The sequence below is a fragment of the Salmo trutta genome, chromosome 1 (genome assembly GCF_901001165.1).
Source record: "Salmo trutta chromosome 1, fSalTru1.1, whole genome shotgun sequence".
NCBI lineage: Eukaryota > Metazoa > Chordata > Actinopteri > Salmoniformes > Salmonidae > Salmo > Salmo trutta.
Window position 1 is genome coordinate 73,543,308 of NC_042957.1, and position 19,130 is coordinate 73,562,437.

The 19,130-nt window shown below is 43.3% G+C and overlaps 1 protein-coding gene across 1 annotated transcript; it reads right to left on the minus strand.

Annotated features, from left to right (window-relative positions):
* Positions 1-1,993: 1,993 nt before the first annotated feature.
* On the minus strand, positions 1,994-19,130 carry LOC115207358 (fascin-2-like). The gene is made up of 5 exons (XM_029774384.1): positions 18,103-19,130; positions 7,015-7,171; positions 6,430-6,551; positions 2,555-2,722; positions 1,994-2,235 (listed from the first exon to the last, which is right to left on the minus strand). The coding sequence occupies exons 1-5, from the start codon at positions 18,944-18,946 to the stop codon at positions 2,033-2,035; spliced, it is 1,494 nt and encodes a 497-aa protein (XP_029630244.1). The 5' UTR covers positions 18,947-19,130; the 3' UTR covers positions 1,994-2,032.

Sequence of the window (19,130 nt, forward strand, 5' to 3'; positions counted from 1 at the left end):
ACAGCTGCCTCTAATTGGGAACCATATTAGCACCAACATAGAAATAGACATACTAGATCACCCCCTAGTCACACCCTGGCCTATTACACCATAGAGAACCAAGGGCTCTCTATGGTCAGGGCGTGACACACACTGCAGTTTAGTAGGTGGTATGCACCTTTTCAGTTTGTCTACGCACCACCGATACACTTTAAAATGGAGATATCCCTCAGTGGCGCTATCCATGCTGTCACAGATGGTAAAACGGCAAATGGGGGTGGGCCCTCTTTGCAACTCAATGGGTGCACCATGAAATATGTTTTTTTTAAAGTCCCAAGGCAGGAAATCAGAGAAGCACTTGATAATGTTGTGCGTGTTTGAGTTTCACATTGCAGTCAGTCTGCCAGAATCACTGATCTAAATAGCATCCTAAATAATTATGATTTTGTGCTTTGCCTTGGTCAAACGGATTCCCTGAAACACAGTTTTTCCCGCTAGTTTTATCGTCTTGTGACTGCAGACTTGTAGACTGACATGATAGAGTACAGCCCATACAGTTACCCACACATAGAGTCAGAAAGGGTTAGAACAGGTGTAGTCAACTCTAACCCTACGAGGTCCGGAGCCTGCTGCTTTTCTGTTCTACCTGATAATTCATTGCACAAACCTGGTGTCCCAGGTCTAAATCAGTCCCTGATTAGAGGCGAACAATGAAAAAAATGCAGTGGAACTGGCTTCGAGGTCCAGAGTTAAATTTGACGGGATTAGAACATTTCAAATGGCCCTTATAGTACGCTCCCCTCGCAAACAATGTTGATCTCTTGCTTTTCCCTCATGTTGATATCTTACAACTTTCTAGTACTGTGATACTACTGAATGATCCCACATAGTGGACAACTGATGTTTTCCTGTCTTTGTTATAATTAATTCAAATTAGCTATATAATCTGTAGCGGGACCAGACATTGGCCTTGCTAGACTACTCTTTAAATACATCCTCCAAGTAATCACTGATCTGACATGCATGGTTGCTTACATTAGTCATGTCAAATCAGTGATTACTTCAAGGAAGGGAAGAAGGATCATATTGCATTGTAAGATGATTCCAACAGGGCCATTTGGGCTACTCATAACAGGGCCATTTGGGCTACTCTGGGCTACTCGAACAGGGCCATTTGGGCTACTCGAACAGGGCCATTTGGACTACTCTGGGCTACTCGAACAGGGCCATTTGGGCTACTCGAACAGTGCCATTTGGGCTACTCTGGGCTACTCGAACAGGGCCATTTGGGCTACTCGAACAGGGCCATTTGGACTACTCTGGGCTACTCAAACAGGGCCATTTGGGCTACTCAAACAGGGCCATTTGGGCTACTCAAACAGGGCCATTTGGGCTACTCTGGGTCTGGTATTCTACACCATTAATTTGGGCGTTTTGGAAGCTGATTCATGTCCTCTTTGGAAGCAGTGAGTATGTTTGGGAGCAGTGTTGGGCAATCATTGTACTGATACACTGTTGTTAAAGACAACAGTAAACATCACAACAAAGACATATTGACGTGAAAAGCTGCCTTTATTCAGGCATCCAGATAATAATTTAAGTACCGGTATACAGTATCAGATGGTTTTTTGTATAGGCTGTGTGAGTGACCAAAATTAATAGATTTCATTAAGTATTCGCTGTTGTTGATGTTGGCAATGTCACTTGGAAAAAAACTACATTTAGGTAACCAATGCTTTTTTTGGAAAACAAATAAAATATAATTAAATAAACACAAAGAAATAACTTTCTATACATTTTCACTTTTTGCCAAAACAAAACAAAGAAGTGGGAGCGGCCTCTCATTTACAGCTAAAGTAGAAAAGAGAGTAGTGAAAATGTTCCCCAGTCAGTCTGTGTACTGTATCGTTGTTGGTTAAGCTGTGAACCCAGGTGGGAACCAGGTCCTCCCTCTCTCCTTCTCCCTCCACACTCCCCCTCTCTCCTTCTCCCTCCACACTCCCCCTCTCTCCTCCCTCCACGGGCTTCAGGGGTCGTCGGAGGTCGCGTCAGGTTAGTACTCCCAGAGACAGGAGGGGTCCACGGTTGCAGCGTCGCCTTTCAGCGTGCCGCTGTCCCCGCGCAGGTACTTGCCGTTCTTGCCCTTGATGCCCACCCGCCCGTGCTCCAGGAACTCCAGGAAGAAGTCCTCAGGCTTGTCTCCGTCTGAGCACACCAGGCCGCTGCAGGAGACATACCAGAACTTTCCACCCACGCCTGAGTGGACAACGTTATTGTTAGTTAGAGATAAAGAGTGACATACTTGGTTTGGTGTACTTTGTAGTAATACTGATAGCACTATACCACCTTTTACTCTAAGACAGTAGAACACAATAATACTGATAGAACTATGCCACATTTTACTCTAAGACAGTAGAACACAATAATACTGATAGAACTATACCGCATTTTACTCTAAGACAGTAGAACACATGCAGATAGAACATTTACACATACATGGTACATGTAGACATGCACACAATTGCAAACATGCATCCATGCAAGCACACACACACACACACACACCCAAACTGACTTTTTATGTGGTAGGCGCCATCGCTGAATAGCAGTGAGAAGATGTCATAGACGGATCGGTTGGCATCCAGCGTGTTGGAGCTCTTGTGATGACACACAAAACCATTCTCCCCTCGCAGGATCAACATGGGCCGATTAATAAGCTTCATCAGGAAGAGCTCATCATCACCTGCAACACAACGACAGGAAGGTAGAATAACAATAATGACAATAATAATAATGACAAAATTAATAATGACAATAACAATAATGACAATAAAATAACAATAATAATAACTATAATAAGGACAATAATAAAATAATAATAATAACAATAAATAATAATGACAAAATTAATAATAATTTGGTGGATGCTTATATTTGTCCTATTTCACACATCTACAAGTGTGTTAATACGCATGTGTGAATTGGAACCCACTGGGCACAGACGTCAGTTCAACATCTATTTTTGATTTACATTTGGTTGACTAACATGAATTCAACTTGAAATCAACAAAAAATGTCACCATGACATTGAATTTAGTTTAAAAGTTGAGAAAAAAATGACAAAATACATTTACGTTGATGACTTTTTGCAAATCCAATCAGTTTTCCATGGTGATTCAACGTCATCACCATGAATTTGTTTGTTGAAATGACATGGAAACAACGTTGATTCAGCTGTTTTTTGCCCAGTAGGTAATTAGGTTTTTGCATATCCCAACTCCCCCTGACAGTGGGGTCACGGCCAGGTGAGGCTTTAATAACACAGTCTTTTGACAGAAACAGACTGGCCATAGTACGGTAGGGCCATAGTACGGTAGGGCCATAGTACGGTAGGGCCATAGTACGGTAGGGCCATAGTACAGTAGGGCCATAGGGCAGTAGAGACATAGGGCGGTAGAGACATAGGGCGGTAGAGACATAGGGCTATAGGGCGGACATAGGGCTATAGGGAGGATATAGGGGGTAGAGAAAAAGGGGTAGGGCGGTAGAGCCATAGGGCGGGTGGGACATAGGGCTATAGAGCGGACATAGGGCGGTAGAGACATAAAGGGGTAGAGATATGGGGCGGTAGAGACATACGGCGGTAGAGACATACAATGAGGGAAAAAAGTATTTGATCCCCTGCTGATTTTGTACATTTGCACTGACAAAGAAATGATCAGTCTATAATTTTAATGGTAGGTTTATTTGAACAGTGAGAGACAGAATAACAACAAAAAAATCCAGATAAACGCATGTCAAAAATGTTATAAATTGATTTGCATTTTAATGGGTGAAATAAGTATTTGACCCCTCTGCAAAACATGACTTAGTACTTGGTGGCAAAACCCTTGTTGGCAATCACAGAGGTCAGACGTTTCTTGTAGTTGGCCACCAGGTTTGCACACATCTCAGGAGGGATTTTGTCCCACTCCTCTTTGCAGATCTTCTCCAAGTCATTAAGGTTTCGAGGCTGAGGTTTGGCAACTCGAACCTTCATCTCCCTCCACAGATTTTCTATGGGATTAAGGTCTGGAGACTGGCTAGGCAACTCCAGGACCTTAATGTCCTTCTTCTAGAGCCACTCCTTTGTTGCCTTGGCCGTGTGTTTTGGGTCATTGTCATGCTGGAATACCCATCCACGACCCATTTTCAATGCCCTGGCTGAGGGAAGGAGGTTCTCACCCAATATTTGACGGTACATGGCCCTGTCCATTGTCCCTTTGATGCGGTGAAGTTGTCCTGTCCCCTTAGCAGAAACACACCCCCAAAGCATGTTTCCACCTCCATGTTTGACGGTGGGGATGGTGTTCTTGGGGTCATAGGCAGCATTCCTCCTCCTCCAAACACGGTGAGTTGAGTTGATGCCAAAGAGCTCCATTTTGGTCTCATCTGACCACAAGACTTTCACCCAGTTGTCCTCTGAATCATTCAGATGTTCATTGGCAAACTTCAGACGGGCATGTATATGTGCTTTCTTGAGCAGGGGGACCTTGCGGGCGCTGCAGGATTTCAGTCCTTCACGGCGTAGTGTGTTACCAATTGTTTTCTTGGTGACTATGGTCCCAGCTGCCTTGAGATCATTGACAAGATCCTCCAGTGTAGTTCTGGGCTGATTCCTCACCGTTCTCATGATCATTGCAACTCCACGAGGTGAGATCTTGCATGGAGCCCCAGGCCGAGGGAGATTGACAGTTCTTTTGTGTTTCTTCCATTTGCGAATAATCGCACCAACTGTTGTCACCTTCTCACCAAGCTGCTTGGTGATGGTCTTGTAGCCCATTCCAGCCTTGTGTAGGTCTACAATCTTGTCCCTGACATCCTTGGAGAGCTCTTTGGTCTTGGCTAGGGTGGAGAGTTTGGAATCTGATTGACTGATTGCTTCTGTGGACAGGTGTCTTTTTTACAGGTAACAAGCTACGGTTAGGAGCACTCCCTTTAAGAGTATGCTCCTAATCTCAGCTCGTTACCTGTATAAAAGACACCTGGGAGCCAGAAATCTTTCTGATTGAGAGGGGGGTCAAATACTTATTTCCCTCATTAAAATGCAAATCAATTTATAACATTTTTGTCATGCATTTTTCTGGACTTTTGTTGTTGTTATTCTGTCTCTCACTGTTCAAATAAACCTACCATTAAAGTTATAGACTGATCATTTCTTTGTCAGTGGGCAAAAGTACAAAATCAGCAGGGGATCAAATACTTTTTTCCCCTCACTGTAGGGCGGGTGGGACATAGGGCAGCAGAAACATAGGGCTATAGAGCAGAAATAGGGCGGTAGAGACAAAGGGGTAGAGACATAGGGCGGACATAGGGCGGTAAGGACATAGGGCAGTAAGGCCATAGGGCAGTAGGGCCAAATGCCAGATGGGACTCTGGATTTTAGCCCAGTGGACCTGTCAGAATTTTATTTTTTGAGCTAGTATTTTTTATTTGTATTTATTATGGATCCCCATTAGCTGCTGCCAAAGCAGCAGCTCCTCTTCCTGGGGTCCAGCAAAACTAAGGCAGTTTATACAATTTTAAAACATTACAATACATTCACAGATTTCACAACACACTGTGTGCCCTCAGGCCCCTACTCCACCACTACCACATATCTACAGTACTAAATCCATGTGTATGTATAGTGCGTATGTTATCGTGTGTGTGTGTGTGTGTGTGTGTGTGTGTGTGTGTGTGTGTGTGTGTGTGTGTGTGTGTGTGTCTGTGCCAATGTTTGTGTTGCTTCACAGTCCCCGCTGTTCCATAAGGTGTTTTTTTAATCTGTTTTTGAAATCTAATTTTACTGCTTGTGTCAGTTACTTGATGTGGAATAAAGTTCCATGTAGTCATGGCTCTATGTAGTACTGTGTGCCTCCCATAGTCTGTTCTGGACTTGGGGACTGTGAAGAGACCTCTTGTGGCATGTCTTGTGGGGTATGCATGGGTGTTCGAGCTGTGTGCCAGTAGTTTAGACAGACAGTTCGGTGCATTCAACATGTCAATACCTCTCATAAATAAAAGTAGTGATGAAGTCAATCTCTCCTCCACTTTCAGCCAGGAGAGATTGACATGCATATTATTAATATTAGCTCTCTGTGTACATCCAAGGTCCAGCCGTGCTGCCTTGTTCTGAGCCAATTGCAATTTTCCTAATGTCCTTTTTTGTAATGGGGCCCTAAAGGGAAAAAAAATGGGCCAATGTGAGAAATTCTCGGGCTGATGTCTGGTCCCAGTCCATCCCTGTCCTCTGACCATTGATCTTCTATTCTTCTTCTCTTTCGTCCTCTGATCACATGCCAATTCTCTTTACACATGACATGTGCTCATTCGTCCCTCAGTCATGTTGAGCACATTCCATGTGACACATTCAACGTGATCTCTATGCTAACTGAATCACATCAGAGATTTGGATCTCGAAGCACTTACCTACTGAATCGCTGACGGCTGAAAGCTGCCCATTCTTTTTGGTGCACACGTACTTCCCATTGCTTGCCTTCAGTGCTACACTGCGGCCGAGCCACTCAATGTCAAACATTGTGTTGGCCTCCCTGTGGTTGTCCGGATAAGGGGATGAAAGAGAAGAATGAAAAGAGGGGGCGTTAAGTTGAAAAGAATTTAATGGAAGGTTGTTTAAATCTAGTATAATTGTTTAAACCAAAGTGTTTTGATTTATGCGCTCATATGCGACATTACATAAAACTGTTCATATCCTCTGGTAGCAGATCTGTTTTAGTAGAGGTGTTTCCCTATCCGTTCTTCAGGCACCCTAAACTGTGGCACATATTTGTTCTATTCCAGAACAAGCTCACTAAGATTAAATTCATTTGGTTTATTCGTTGACAAGTTCAATCAGGTGTGCTTGTTCTGGCAAAACAACATCTGAATGTCCAACAGATAATGTTAGCATGTTAGCAAGAATGTCCAAAAGAATGAATTGGGAAGCCGTCTGTTGCCAACTCTGTGGTGGGCATTCTCATGACAAACTAGTGAGTGTAAAATAGATCTACTTACACCTCCGTGGCTGTGGACTGGATCCCTCCGTGGGAGACCAGTGTCCAGTAGTTACCGCCGTTGGTCCTAAACATGCACTTCTTGCTCTCCTTATCAATCTCCATCTGGAAGGTCTCCATGTCTGTCTCCACATCCTGGTTGGCTGAGATGCTCACACCTATAATGATACAACACAACAAACTTTATTGATCCATTATACAGAGACAACAAAACTTTATTTATCCATTATACAGAGACAACAACAAAACTTCATTGCTCCATTATACAGAGACAACAAAACTTTATTGATCCATTATACCGAGACAACAACAAAAGGGAAATAAAAGACAGTTGAGAATAGAATGCCATGGCTCGGAGTCGAAGGGCATTACAATGACGATGATTACAAGCTCTTCTCACAAGCCATTTACACTCAAAGGTGATTTGCAGGAGAACCATGGACACAGCAGTGATGTGGCAGCTCATTAAAGAACTGTCTGTCTCTCGTCTCTTCTCCTCTAGTGTTACACAGCTCAGGGACTCACAGCACAAAACCTGGTCAGAAGACAGTGCTATTCTTATATCCCTGGCCTTGTCTAAATGGGCTGTGTGGTTAAGGGTAGGTACGCTGGTTCATGTCTTGTAGGCCGAAGCTTTAGACATCCTATTCATTTAGGATGATGAGTTCTTCCTTATAGAGCTTCTCTGAAAGCTGACTATTCTGGAGTATATCTCTCTCTTTTTAAAGGAGTAGGGCACCGACCTCCACCGACATAGATAGGATATAAAGGATCAGAAAAAACAGAGTAGGTTCACACACAAAGTCAACAGATTTATGATCCTTTTCATTTTGTGATTTTAATGGTTTTTTTTTATCTCTTGCACTTTTGTATCATCCAACTCCAAGTATGAGCTCCTTCTAATCATCCACATTTCCTCCCTTGATACAAGCCCACATCTTTTCCACTCATAAGTGCACTCTGCTCCTTTTTAGTGCAGGACTGTCAGGACAGAACATTGCCAACGTGTCATGTCAAACAGTATAATAGTCCTGGTCTTCTCGGTGTGTAACTCTGCAAGTATACCCTCATGTTGTGAACAGGGAGGATATTACAGTATGCAAACACCGCTACTCCAGGACTGTGAGCTCATAAAACACACACAGTACCTAAATAAAAAATTATGAGGACATAAACACACTGCACCAACAATCTGAATGTGAATTACCGAGGCATAGCTGCTGCAACCTTGTCTCAGACGAAAACGTATTCAATTTGACCAAAATCCGAGCCGTTCCATTTAGAGTGATATGTTACTTTACATTGGCCTACAATGTAATAGCGGCCATACAATATAACATAATACGAATTGTAGGACGTATAGTATCCTACGTCTTGATCGCACCAGTTTGCTTTAACCCGTTTAGTACAGTATGATATATTATCTTCAACTGCTGTAGTATGATATGCTACGTTAGGGGTTAAGGTTAGGGTTAGGAGTTGGGTTATAGGGTTAAGGTTAGCTAACATGCTAAGTAGTTACAAAGTAACTAAAATGTTGTAAGTAGTTGCAAAGTTGCTAATTAGCTAAAATGCAAAAGTTGTCTGTGATAAGATTCAAACACACAACATTTGGGTTGCTAGATGTTGGTGTAATACACCCACCCATCCACCCCAACCAATCACCCTCCTTTCGTTTTTGCCTTAAGTAACCTACTGTCATCACAAACGTATCATATCATACTAATATGAGTGTATCGGATTTACATGGGCCAATGTAATGTAACCTAACGTAAAGCAACATATCATACTAAATGGAGTGGCACAGATTTTAGTCAAATACAGTGCATTCAGAAAGTATTCAGATCCCCTGACTTTTTCGAACATTTTGTTACATTACAGCCTTCTTCTAAAATTGATTAAATATGTTTTTCTCTGATCAATCTACACACAATACCCCCTAATGACAAAGCAAAAACAGGTTTTAGACATTTTTGCAAATTTCTAACAAAAAAATACAGAAATCTGACATTTGCATAAGTATTCAGACCCTTTACTCAGTACTTTGTTGAAGCACCTTTGGCAGAGATTACAGCCTTGAGTCTTCTTGGGTATGACGCTACAAGCTTGGCCAACCTGTATTTTGGGAGTTTGTCCCATTCTTCTTTGCAGATCCTCTCAAGCTCTGTTAGCATGGATTTGAGGCGTCGCTGCACAGCTATTTTCAGGTATCTCCAGAGATGTTCGATCGAGTTCAAGTCCGGGCTCTGGCTGGGCCACTCAAAGACAGTCAGAGACTTGTCCCGAAGCCACTCCTGCGCTGTCTTGGCTGTGTGCTTAGGGTTGTGGTCCTGTTGGAAGGTGAACCTTCACCCCAGTCTGACATCCGGAGCGCTATGGAGCAGGTTTTTAATGAAGGATCTTTCTGTACCTTGCTTTGTTCATATTTCCCTCAACCCTGAATAGTCTCCCAGCCCCTGCCGCTGAAAAACATCCCCACAGCATGATGCTACCACCACCATGCTTCACTTTAGGGATTTGCAAGGTTTCCTCCAGATGTGACGCTTGATATTCAGGGCAAAGAGTTCAGGTGCCTTTTGGCAAACTCCAAGCGGGCTGTCATGTGCCTTTTACTGAGGAGTGGCTACCACAAAGGCCTGATTGGTGGAGTGTTGCAAAGATGGTTGTCCTTCTGGAAGGTTCTCCCATCTCCACAGAGGAACTCTGGAGCTCAATGACCGAGGCCCTTCTCCCCTGATTGTTCAGTTTGGCCAGGCGGCCAGCTCTAGGAAGAGTCTTTGTGGTTCCAAACTCCTTCCATTTAAGAATGATGGAGGCCACTGTGTCCTTGGGGACCTTCAATGCTGCAGACATTTTTTGGTGCCCTTCCCCAGATCTGTGCCTCAACACAATCCTGTCTTGGAGCTCTATGGACAATTCCTTCGACATGGCTTGGTTTTTGCTCTGATATGCACTGTCAACTGTGGGACCTTATATAGGCGGGTGTGTGCCTTACCAAATCATGTCCAATCAGTTGAATTTATCACAGGTGGACTCCAATCAAGTTGTAGAAACATCTCACGGGTGATGAATGGTAACAGGATGCACCTGAGCTCAATTTTGAGGCTCATAGCAAAGGCTCTGAAAACTTAAGTAAATAAGGTGTCAAATATTGTTGTTTCATACATTTGCAAAAATGTCTAAAAACCTGTTTCCACTTGCCATTATGGGTTATTGTGTGTAGATTGATGAGGATTTTTTTAAATTTAATCCATTTTAGAAATGTTTTTATTTTATTTTTTATTTAACCTTTATTTAACTAGGCAAGTCAGTTAAGAACAAATTCTTATTTACAATGACGGCCTACCCCGGGCCAAACCCTAACCCGGACAATGTTGGGCCAATTGTGCGCCGCTCTATGGGACTCCCAATCATGGCTGGTTGTGATACAGCCTGGAATCAAACCAGTGTCTGTAGTGACACCTCTAGCACTGAGATGCAGTGCCTTAGATGGCGGCGCCACTCGGGAGCCCCACTGGTTGTAATAAGGTTGTCACATAATAAAATGTGGAAAAAGTAAAGGGTTATGAATACTTTCCGAATGCACTTGTATAATACTTTTTGCTCTGAGACCAGGCTGGATCACTATAGCGTTCAGCTGTATAATATTTTATAGGTTTAGGGTTCAGCTGTATAGTGTGTTATTGGTTTTGAGTTCAGCTGTATCATGTGTTATTGGTTTTGGGTTCAGCTGTATAATATTTTATAGGTTTTGGGTTCAACTGTATAGTTTGTTATTGGTTTTGGGTTCAGCTGTATAATATTTTATAGGTTTTGGGTTCAGCTGTATAGTGTGTTATTGGTTTTGGGTTCAGCTGTATCGTGTGTTATTGGTTTTGGGTTCAGCTGTATCGTGTGTTATTGGTTTTGGGTTCAGCTGTATAGTGTGTTATTTGTTTTGGGTTCAGCTGTATAGTGTGTTATTGGTTGTGGGTTCAGCTGTATAGTGTGTTATTGGTTGTGGGTTCAGCTGTACAGTGTGTTGCTGGTTGTGGGTTCAGCTGTATAGTGTGTTATTGGTTTTGAGTTCAGCTGTATAGTGTGTTATTGGTTTTGGGTTCAGCTGTATAATATTTTATAGGTTTTGGGTTCAGCTGTATAGTGTGTTATTGGTTTTGGGTTCAGCTGTATCGTGTGTTATTGGTTTTGGGTTCAGCTGTATCGTGTGTTATTGGTTTTGGTGCAAGAAAAGGGGCAGGAGTTTTTCCTGACTATGTGACCTGGCCAGGAAAAACTCTGGGCCCTAGGAATAGCCCAAAACTCTGGGCCATAGATATAGCCTAAAACTCTGGGCCCTAGGTATAGCCTAAAACTAGGACCAAGATTTATCTTCTAATTCGGTAATCTGGACAGGAAAAACTCCTGGCCTCTATACACAGCATGCATTTCCCCCTGATTTGGGATCTCCCTGAAGTTTGAACGTCATGCAAACCAAAGAGGAAGTCCCTGGAGGTGAGAGGACCAGGGTGGTGTTCATTAGGCACTAAACGGGATAAAACTGAATGAAACATTGCATTGCATGCCCTAATGAACACGACCATTGGAGAGGTGGTGTGAGAGTTGACCTTGGCACCGCCTTGCCCCGAGGTATCCCGCTGCTCGGATGAGCCTGTCATTTGCACGTCCTGTCTTATCCTGCCAGTTTATCTTGCACAGCAGATTACACGTGTCCCGAGGTGACCGCAAGTTGTGACACTTACATTGTGATAAAAAAATGATTAAATTAACATGTTTGGTTGTGTTGTGACAGATGAAGTAGTGCACATGGGGGATTAGGTTCTGGGTGCCAAGATGACATGTTGGGTAACACATGTACTGTAGGCCTATGTACAGCGCCTTCAGAAATTATTCCCACCCCTCAACATATTCCACAATTTGTTATGTTACAGCCTGAATTTGAAATGCATTAAACATTTTCTCTCCCATCTACACACAATACCCCATAATGACTAAGTGAAAACAAATATTTTTTTTACATTTTTGCAAATTTACTGAAAATGAAATACAGAAATATCTCATTTACATAAGTATTCACACCCCTGAGTCAATTCTTTGTAGAAGCATCGATACCAGCTGTGAGGCTTTCTGAGTAAGTCTCTAAGTGCTTTCCACACCTGGATTGTGCAACATTTTTATTTCACCTTTATTTAACCAGGTAGGCCAGTTGAGAACAAGTTCTCATTTACAACTGTGACCTGGCCAAGATAAAGCATAGCAGTGCGACAAAAACAACAACGAGAGTTACACATCAACAAATGTACAGTCAATAACACAAAATAAAATAAAAATAGAAAGATCTATGTACAGTGTGTGCAAATGTAGAAGAGTAGGGAGGTAGGCAATAAATAGGCCAGAGGTGAAAATAACTACAATTTAGCATTAATACTGGAGTGATATATGTGCAGATGATGATGTGCAAGAAGAGATACTGGGGTTCATCTCCTAGTGTCAGGTGGAAAGCACTCTAAGCCAGGTTTTCCCCTAGGATTTTGCCTGTGCTTAGCTCCATTCCGTTTGTTTTCATCCTGAAAAACTCCCCAGTTCTTAACGATTACAAGCATACCCATAACATGATGCAGCCACCACTATGCTTCAAAATATGGAGAGTGATACTCCGTAATGTGTTGTATTGGATTTGCCCCAAATATAACACTTTTGTACTCAGGCAAAAAATGTATTGCCATATTTTCTTGGCAGTATAACTTTAGTGCCTTGTTGCAAAAAGGATGCAACAAGAGTGTAATTATGTGACTTGTTCAGCACATTTTTAATCCTGAACTTATTTAGGCTTGCCATGACAAAGGGGTTCAATACTTATTGACTCAAGACATTTCAGCGTTTAGTTTTTAATTAATTTGTAAACATTTCGAAAAACATAATTCCACTTTGGCATTATAGGGTATTGTGTGTAGGCCACTGCCAAAAAATCTCAATATAATCAATTTTAAATTGTGCCTGTAACACAACAAAATGTGTAAAAATTCAGGGGGAGTGAATACCTTCTGAAGGCACTGTATGTATGTGTTTGCCATTGTCCCCTCAGTTCCTTCAGATGTTTCCAGACCTGGGTTCAAATCATATCTGTTTGAAAGCTTTTAAATGCTTTGAGTATTTGATTGAGTCTGCCTTGAGTGCCAGATGGGCAGGGTTTGTACTTTTGCTTAAGCTTAATCAAGCGCAGCCCAAAGTATTTGATAGAAAATAAATACTGAATCCAGCTCTTGCTTTTCACCACTGACCCCTCACTCCACCCATAGTGGTGTAATATCACTGTGTAATAGAATTATCTCCCCCATGTGGTACTGTAGGGAAGCACAGCTACTGCAAAAGTTCTAGAAATACTCAAATGAAGGACTGGAAATATATTTGGAGAAACCTGATGCGACCAAATAACTGTTGGGAATGGCCTATCATCCAAAAGGCATAGATATTGACTGAGGATACAAATATGTTTGAAAAGCACAGCATTCAGAATAGATAACAAGTAAGCGCCAATGACATCATTAAAGATGCACTCCAGGATCTAAAGCACAATAAAATCATAACATATCATACGAATTTCACAATGTACAGTTGAAGACGGAAGTTTACATACATTTAGGTTGGAGTCATTAAAACTCGTTTTCAACCACTCCACAAATTTCTTGTTATTAACAAACTATAGTTTTGGCAAGTCGGTTAGGACATCTACTTTGTGCATGACACAAGTAATTTTTCCAAGAATTGTTTACAGACAGATTATTTCACTTTCAATTCACTGTATCACAATTCCAGTGGGTCAGAAGTTTACATACACTAAGTTGACTGTGCCTTTAAACAGCTTGGAAAATTCCAGAAAATGATGTCATGGCTTTAGAAGCTTCTGATAGGCTAAGTGACATCATTTGAGTCAATTGGAGGTGAACCTGTGGATGTATTTCAAGGCCTACCTTCAAACTCAGTGCCTCTGCTTGACATCATGGGAAAATCAGAAGATCAGCCAAGACCTCAGAAAAATAATTGTAGACCTCCACAAGTCTGGTTCATCCTTGGGAGCAATTTCCAAACGCCTGAAGGTACAACATTCATCTGTACAAATAATAGCACGCAAGTATAAACACCATGGGACCATGTAGCCGTCATACCGGTCAGGAAGGAGACGCACTCTGTCTCCTAGAGATGAACGTACTTTGGTGCAAAAAGTGCAAATCAATCCCAGAACAACAGCAAAGGACCGTGTGAAGATGCTGGAGGAAACAGGTACAAAAGTATCTATATCCACAGTAAAACAAGTCCTATATCGACATAACCTGAAAGGCCACTCAGCAAGGAAGAAGCCATTGCTCCAAAACTGCCATTAAAAAAGCCAGACTACGGTTTGCAATTGCACATGGGGACAAAGATCATACTTTTTGGAGAAATGTCCTTTGGTCTGATGAATCAAAAATATAACTATTTGGCCATAATGACCATTGTTATGTTTGGAGGAAAACGAGGGAGGCTTGCAAGCCGAAGAACACCATCCCAACCGTGAAGCACGGGGGTGGCAGCATCATGTTGTGGGAGTGCTTTGCTGCAGGAGGGACTGGTGCACTTCACAAAATAGATGGCATCATGAGGCAGGACAATTATGTGGATATATTGAAGCAACATCTCAAGACATCAGTCAGGAAGTTCAAGCTTAGTCGCAAGCATACTTCCAAGGACAACAAAGTCAAGGTACTGGAGTGGCCATCACAAAGCCTTGACCTCAATCCTATAGATCATTTGTGGGCAGAACTGAAAAGGTGTGTGTGAGCAAGGAGGCCTACAAACCTGACTCAGTTACACCAGCTCTGTCTGAAGGAATGGGCCAAAACTCACCCAACTTATTGTGGGAAGCTTGTGGAAGGCTAACCCAAAACGTTTGACCAAAGTTAAACAATTTAAAGGCAATGCTACCAAATACTAATTGAGTGTATGCAAACTTCTGACCCACTTGGAATGTGATGAAATAAATAAAAACTGAAATAAATCACTTTATTATTATTCTGACATTTCACATTCTTAAAATAAAGTGGTGATCCTAACTAACCTAAGACAGGAAATTTTTGACTGAATACTTTCCGAATGCACTGTATATAGCAGATTGTGTCTGCTGGAGTTCAAATTAGATACCACAGAAATATCCCTCAACCTTTCTCTTAAGCCTGTTACCACCCTAATCCCATACACACACCCCTTCACCCATCCTGCTCATTCGCCTGCTGTAATTCCCTCGGTGGTGCAATGCAAATCTGCACCACAGGGCCCACTAAGCAGCTTTCTGGTGCCTGCCTCGTTCCTAAAGCAAATGTCGGGGGAGAGGAGACACCAGTGGTGTATTCATTAGTGCACATTGTAGCAAAACGAAAATGAGAGTTTCTTAGTGGACAAGTTCAGGTTAGTCTCTCCCAGTTTCGTCCCGTTTGCTTCAGTCTGTTTCCAAGTGAGTACACCCCAGGCAAAGTCCCTGGATTCGAACCAGGGACTGTGCAAGAGGCTACCAGGGACTCTAGCCTCTTGCACGCCTCTTGCACTGAGATGCAGTGCCTTAGACCGCTGCACTATTTCATATTTGTTTCGTTGATCTGTAAAATCATCCTATACTCGTACAATTTAAAATCACATTTACCTCCCCGTATTTTGACCAAATCGTAAGAACATAGCATACCAGGTGAGGCCTGTGCAGGGGAGGGAGGGAAGAATGCATCTCCCTAGAAAAAATCATCTTGGTACTTGTAGGTTATGTCATTGTGAATGTAGCTGTGGCAGGGTGATACCCTCACTGAATGACACCTTACTAGTATTAGATTGGAACTTCATCCAAACCTGTGACCAGAAACAGCCAAAGTCCTTTCAGTCTTTTTGTAACCTGTCCTCCATGCCTGCTGGCCTGTCTCTGGGTATGTCACTGTCAGCAGAGGCGATCTCTCCACCTTCGGTCCTCTCTCAGGGAAAGCCTCTGCCGAGAGCTACTGATGGGTGTAGGTAACTGATCAGTCTGACCAGTTCTCCTATTTTAACTGCTCTTTCACTGCCTGTCTAGACTAATAGATGACTTCCTGTACCTGCCACAATCAAACAACCTCAGCCCCCATTACAATTACAACCACTCACTCTCCTCACTCTCACTCCACAGATAAAGCATCCGGTAGTTTCAGTTTGATAATAGAATGGTTGTGATACTGAAATGCCCATTGATGGGAATTAGTTGATAGCACCAGCAGGACCCCTCTGCCTCCCAGGAGTCATTGGCCTGCACTCTCCCTAATCTCTTCTATGGGACACACAGTGGAAATGACAAAGCCCATTACCATGATGACCCGGATGACACGCTTAATGGAGCCCAATGGCTGACTGACCATGTGCACCGTGCAGAGCGAGGAGGGGGAGACAAGCATGGCTGCCCTTCAGTTGTACCATACTTGACACTTGTCACATGGTTTCACAATGTTCTTTCTGAAAATTTCCAGAAGAGAGTCTGACAATCTTTTTGGATCCCCTAATTGATGACTATATTTCTGATTCTCGTTGAGTAGAGAACCTTCCCCAATGTGGGCTAACATTCCTAGTGGGCTGCTTCACTGCATGCTTACTGTATTTTGAGATATGTCTCAATGCTCACTCAATTGAGTGAATGGTTTCTGAAAATGACAAATATGACTGAACTGAGCCTACCTGTGATTAGAATTCAATATACTGCCTGCTATTGACAGACAGACCCACAGGCTTCACTAAGGGAGTAGAGCAGTGGAGGCTGATTTTTATTTATTTTACCTTTATTTAACTAGGCAAGTCAATTAAGAACAAATTCTTATTTCTATGACAGCCTAGGAACAGTTCCAGACTAAATGGAACTGCCTTGTTCAGGGGCAGAATGACAGATTTGTACCTTGTCAGCTCGGGGTTTCGATCTTGCAACCATTTGGTTACGAGTCCAACGCTCTAACCACTAGGCTACGCTGCCGATGAGGGGAGGACAGCTCATAATAATGTCTGGAATGGAGTCAACGGAATGGTATCAAACACGTGGTTTCTATGTGGTTGATACCATTCCATTGATTCCATTCCAGCCATTACTATGAGCCGTCCTCTCCTCAGCCATCTCCACTGGAGTAGAGCAGCACACAAGACCATGCCATCATCCTGTCGCGCCGAGACATATTTTCTGATTCTAATTGTTGAGATGTGAGGAGTCTTTCAACAGCATTTACTTTTCATCTAATTGCTAAGGAGTGTAACTAAAGACAAAGTGAGCTTCAGCACTGAGCTAACTAATAGGGATTATATTGGACTGCCATTTGTTGTGATAGAACCAACCAACCTCTACAGGGAAATTATGCAAACATGAACATTTTCCTACTTTGAATTTCTTGACGTCAACTATAACGCATGAAGTGTGGATTTGCAGGTCATTTACACTGGAGGTTGATCGTGCTGAGCACAGTACAATAAGACATTATTTTCTGAACAAAATGGATTTGTACTCTACTCTTCTCAGAGCAGTGTGTTTAATGTAATGTCAGGTTTTTAGCAATTACAAGCGTCGAACAAAAAATAAAATACTTTCAAAAGTTCAGCAATTCTAAAGCTCCCTGAGAATGTCACTTGTTTTTCCCCCAATGGGTTCACAGCTGGCCTACCTACTCTATTTTCTCCACCCCTTTCTTTACTCAAAATAGAGCAGGCAGAACCTCCCTGGTTAGTCCATTTCCAGACTAAATAGAAAATAGAAAGCAGTGTAGAACATTAGTTTCCTCAGTTCTGGGTGGATTCCAAGGAAAGAATAGCGGGTCAATTTGATAGCAGTCTCCTGGAAACACTACAGTGAGCCTAATGGGGTTCTGCTGACATTATTCTTTTCAATTCTTCTGCAGCTAGATGTGCACCTTCACAGAGGATATTGAATGTATCACCCCAGACATTTCCAACCCAAAATATTGTCCAAACATCAAATTAGTTCACATTTTTCATCTCAGTAGAGACTATACAAAAACACTTAAATAATGGGCATTATAGCAATAAATATATACATTGGCTGGATAATTACCTTGTTTGACAGAGACAAATCTTTTGTTGGCTGCTTGGAAAATGACTTGTGGGTGGCTCTCCTCTAGATCAAACAGCTCATCCTTTCCAGGCTTGGAGCACCTGCCTGAGCGCAGCGTGCCGGTCGGGCCCATGGGCGTCAGGTACTTCCCATCGCAGTCCTTGAAGGCCAGCTTGCCCGACTTCAGCTCCAGGGTGAAGCTGGTGGTGGGGGTGTTCTCTTTGACCAGCTTCCCATCGTTGCTGAGGAAGCGGCTGTCACACGTCTTCAGGAAGTACTTTCCTTCCAGGTAGACCAGGGTGACCAGGGAGTCCGAGCCCCAGGGGATGTTGCTGTCCACCGAGATCTCTCCTTCCCGGGCAAACAGGTGGGCGTAGCGTTTGCGTGCCACGCTGAGCAGGCTAGCTTGCGGGTGGAGGGCCAGGTGGACGGCCCACAGCTCGGGCTCCCCGATGGCCTGGGCGAAGCAGGACAGGTAGTCAGCCGAGCCTCCGAAGAAGCGCAGGTATGTCTCCGACTGCAGCGCCCAGCGGCCGTCCGACTGGGCCACGATCAGGAAGCGGCAGCCAGGCGAGTCAGGCTGCTCTGCCCCGCAGCTCACCTTACCATCCTTGTCGGAGGCCAGGTAGCGGCCCAGGTGGCTGCGAAGGAACACTACCTGGGTGTCCTGGTCCTCTTGCTCCAGAGTCCAGATCTGCTTCTTCTTCATGCTGGAGGCCGAGGCGTTCACCTTGAAGCCGAAGGCCTCGGCCGTTAGGTAACGGCTCTCGTGGTTGATGAGACCAAACTGCAGCTTCAAGGCTTTGTTAATTCCATTCGTGGGCATCGTCGATCCGTTGTCCATAGACACACACACACGCAGAGGTCTGGAGTGGAAAGCTTTAGGATGAACGAGGGGGAGGGTAGAGGGGGAAGTGTGCCCCTTTCTCTTCTCTCCAGGCGCAAAATTTCCCTGCTTTAACAACCTCCCTCAGTCTAAATGCTTGACTTCCCTCTCTCTCTCTCTTCCCCCAGAGGGGTTGCACAGG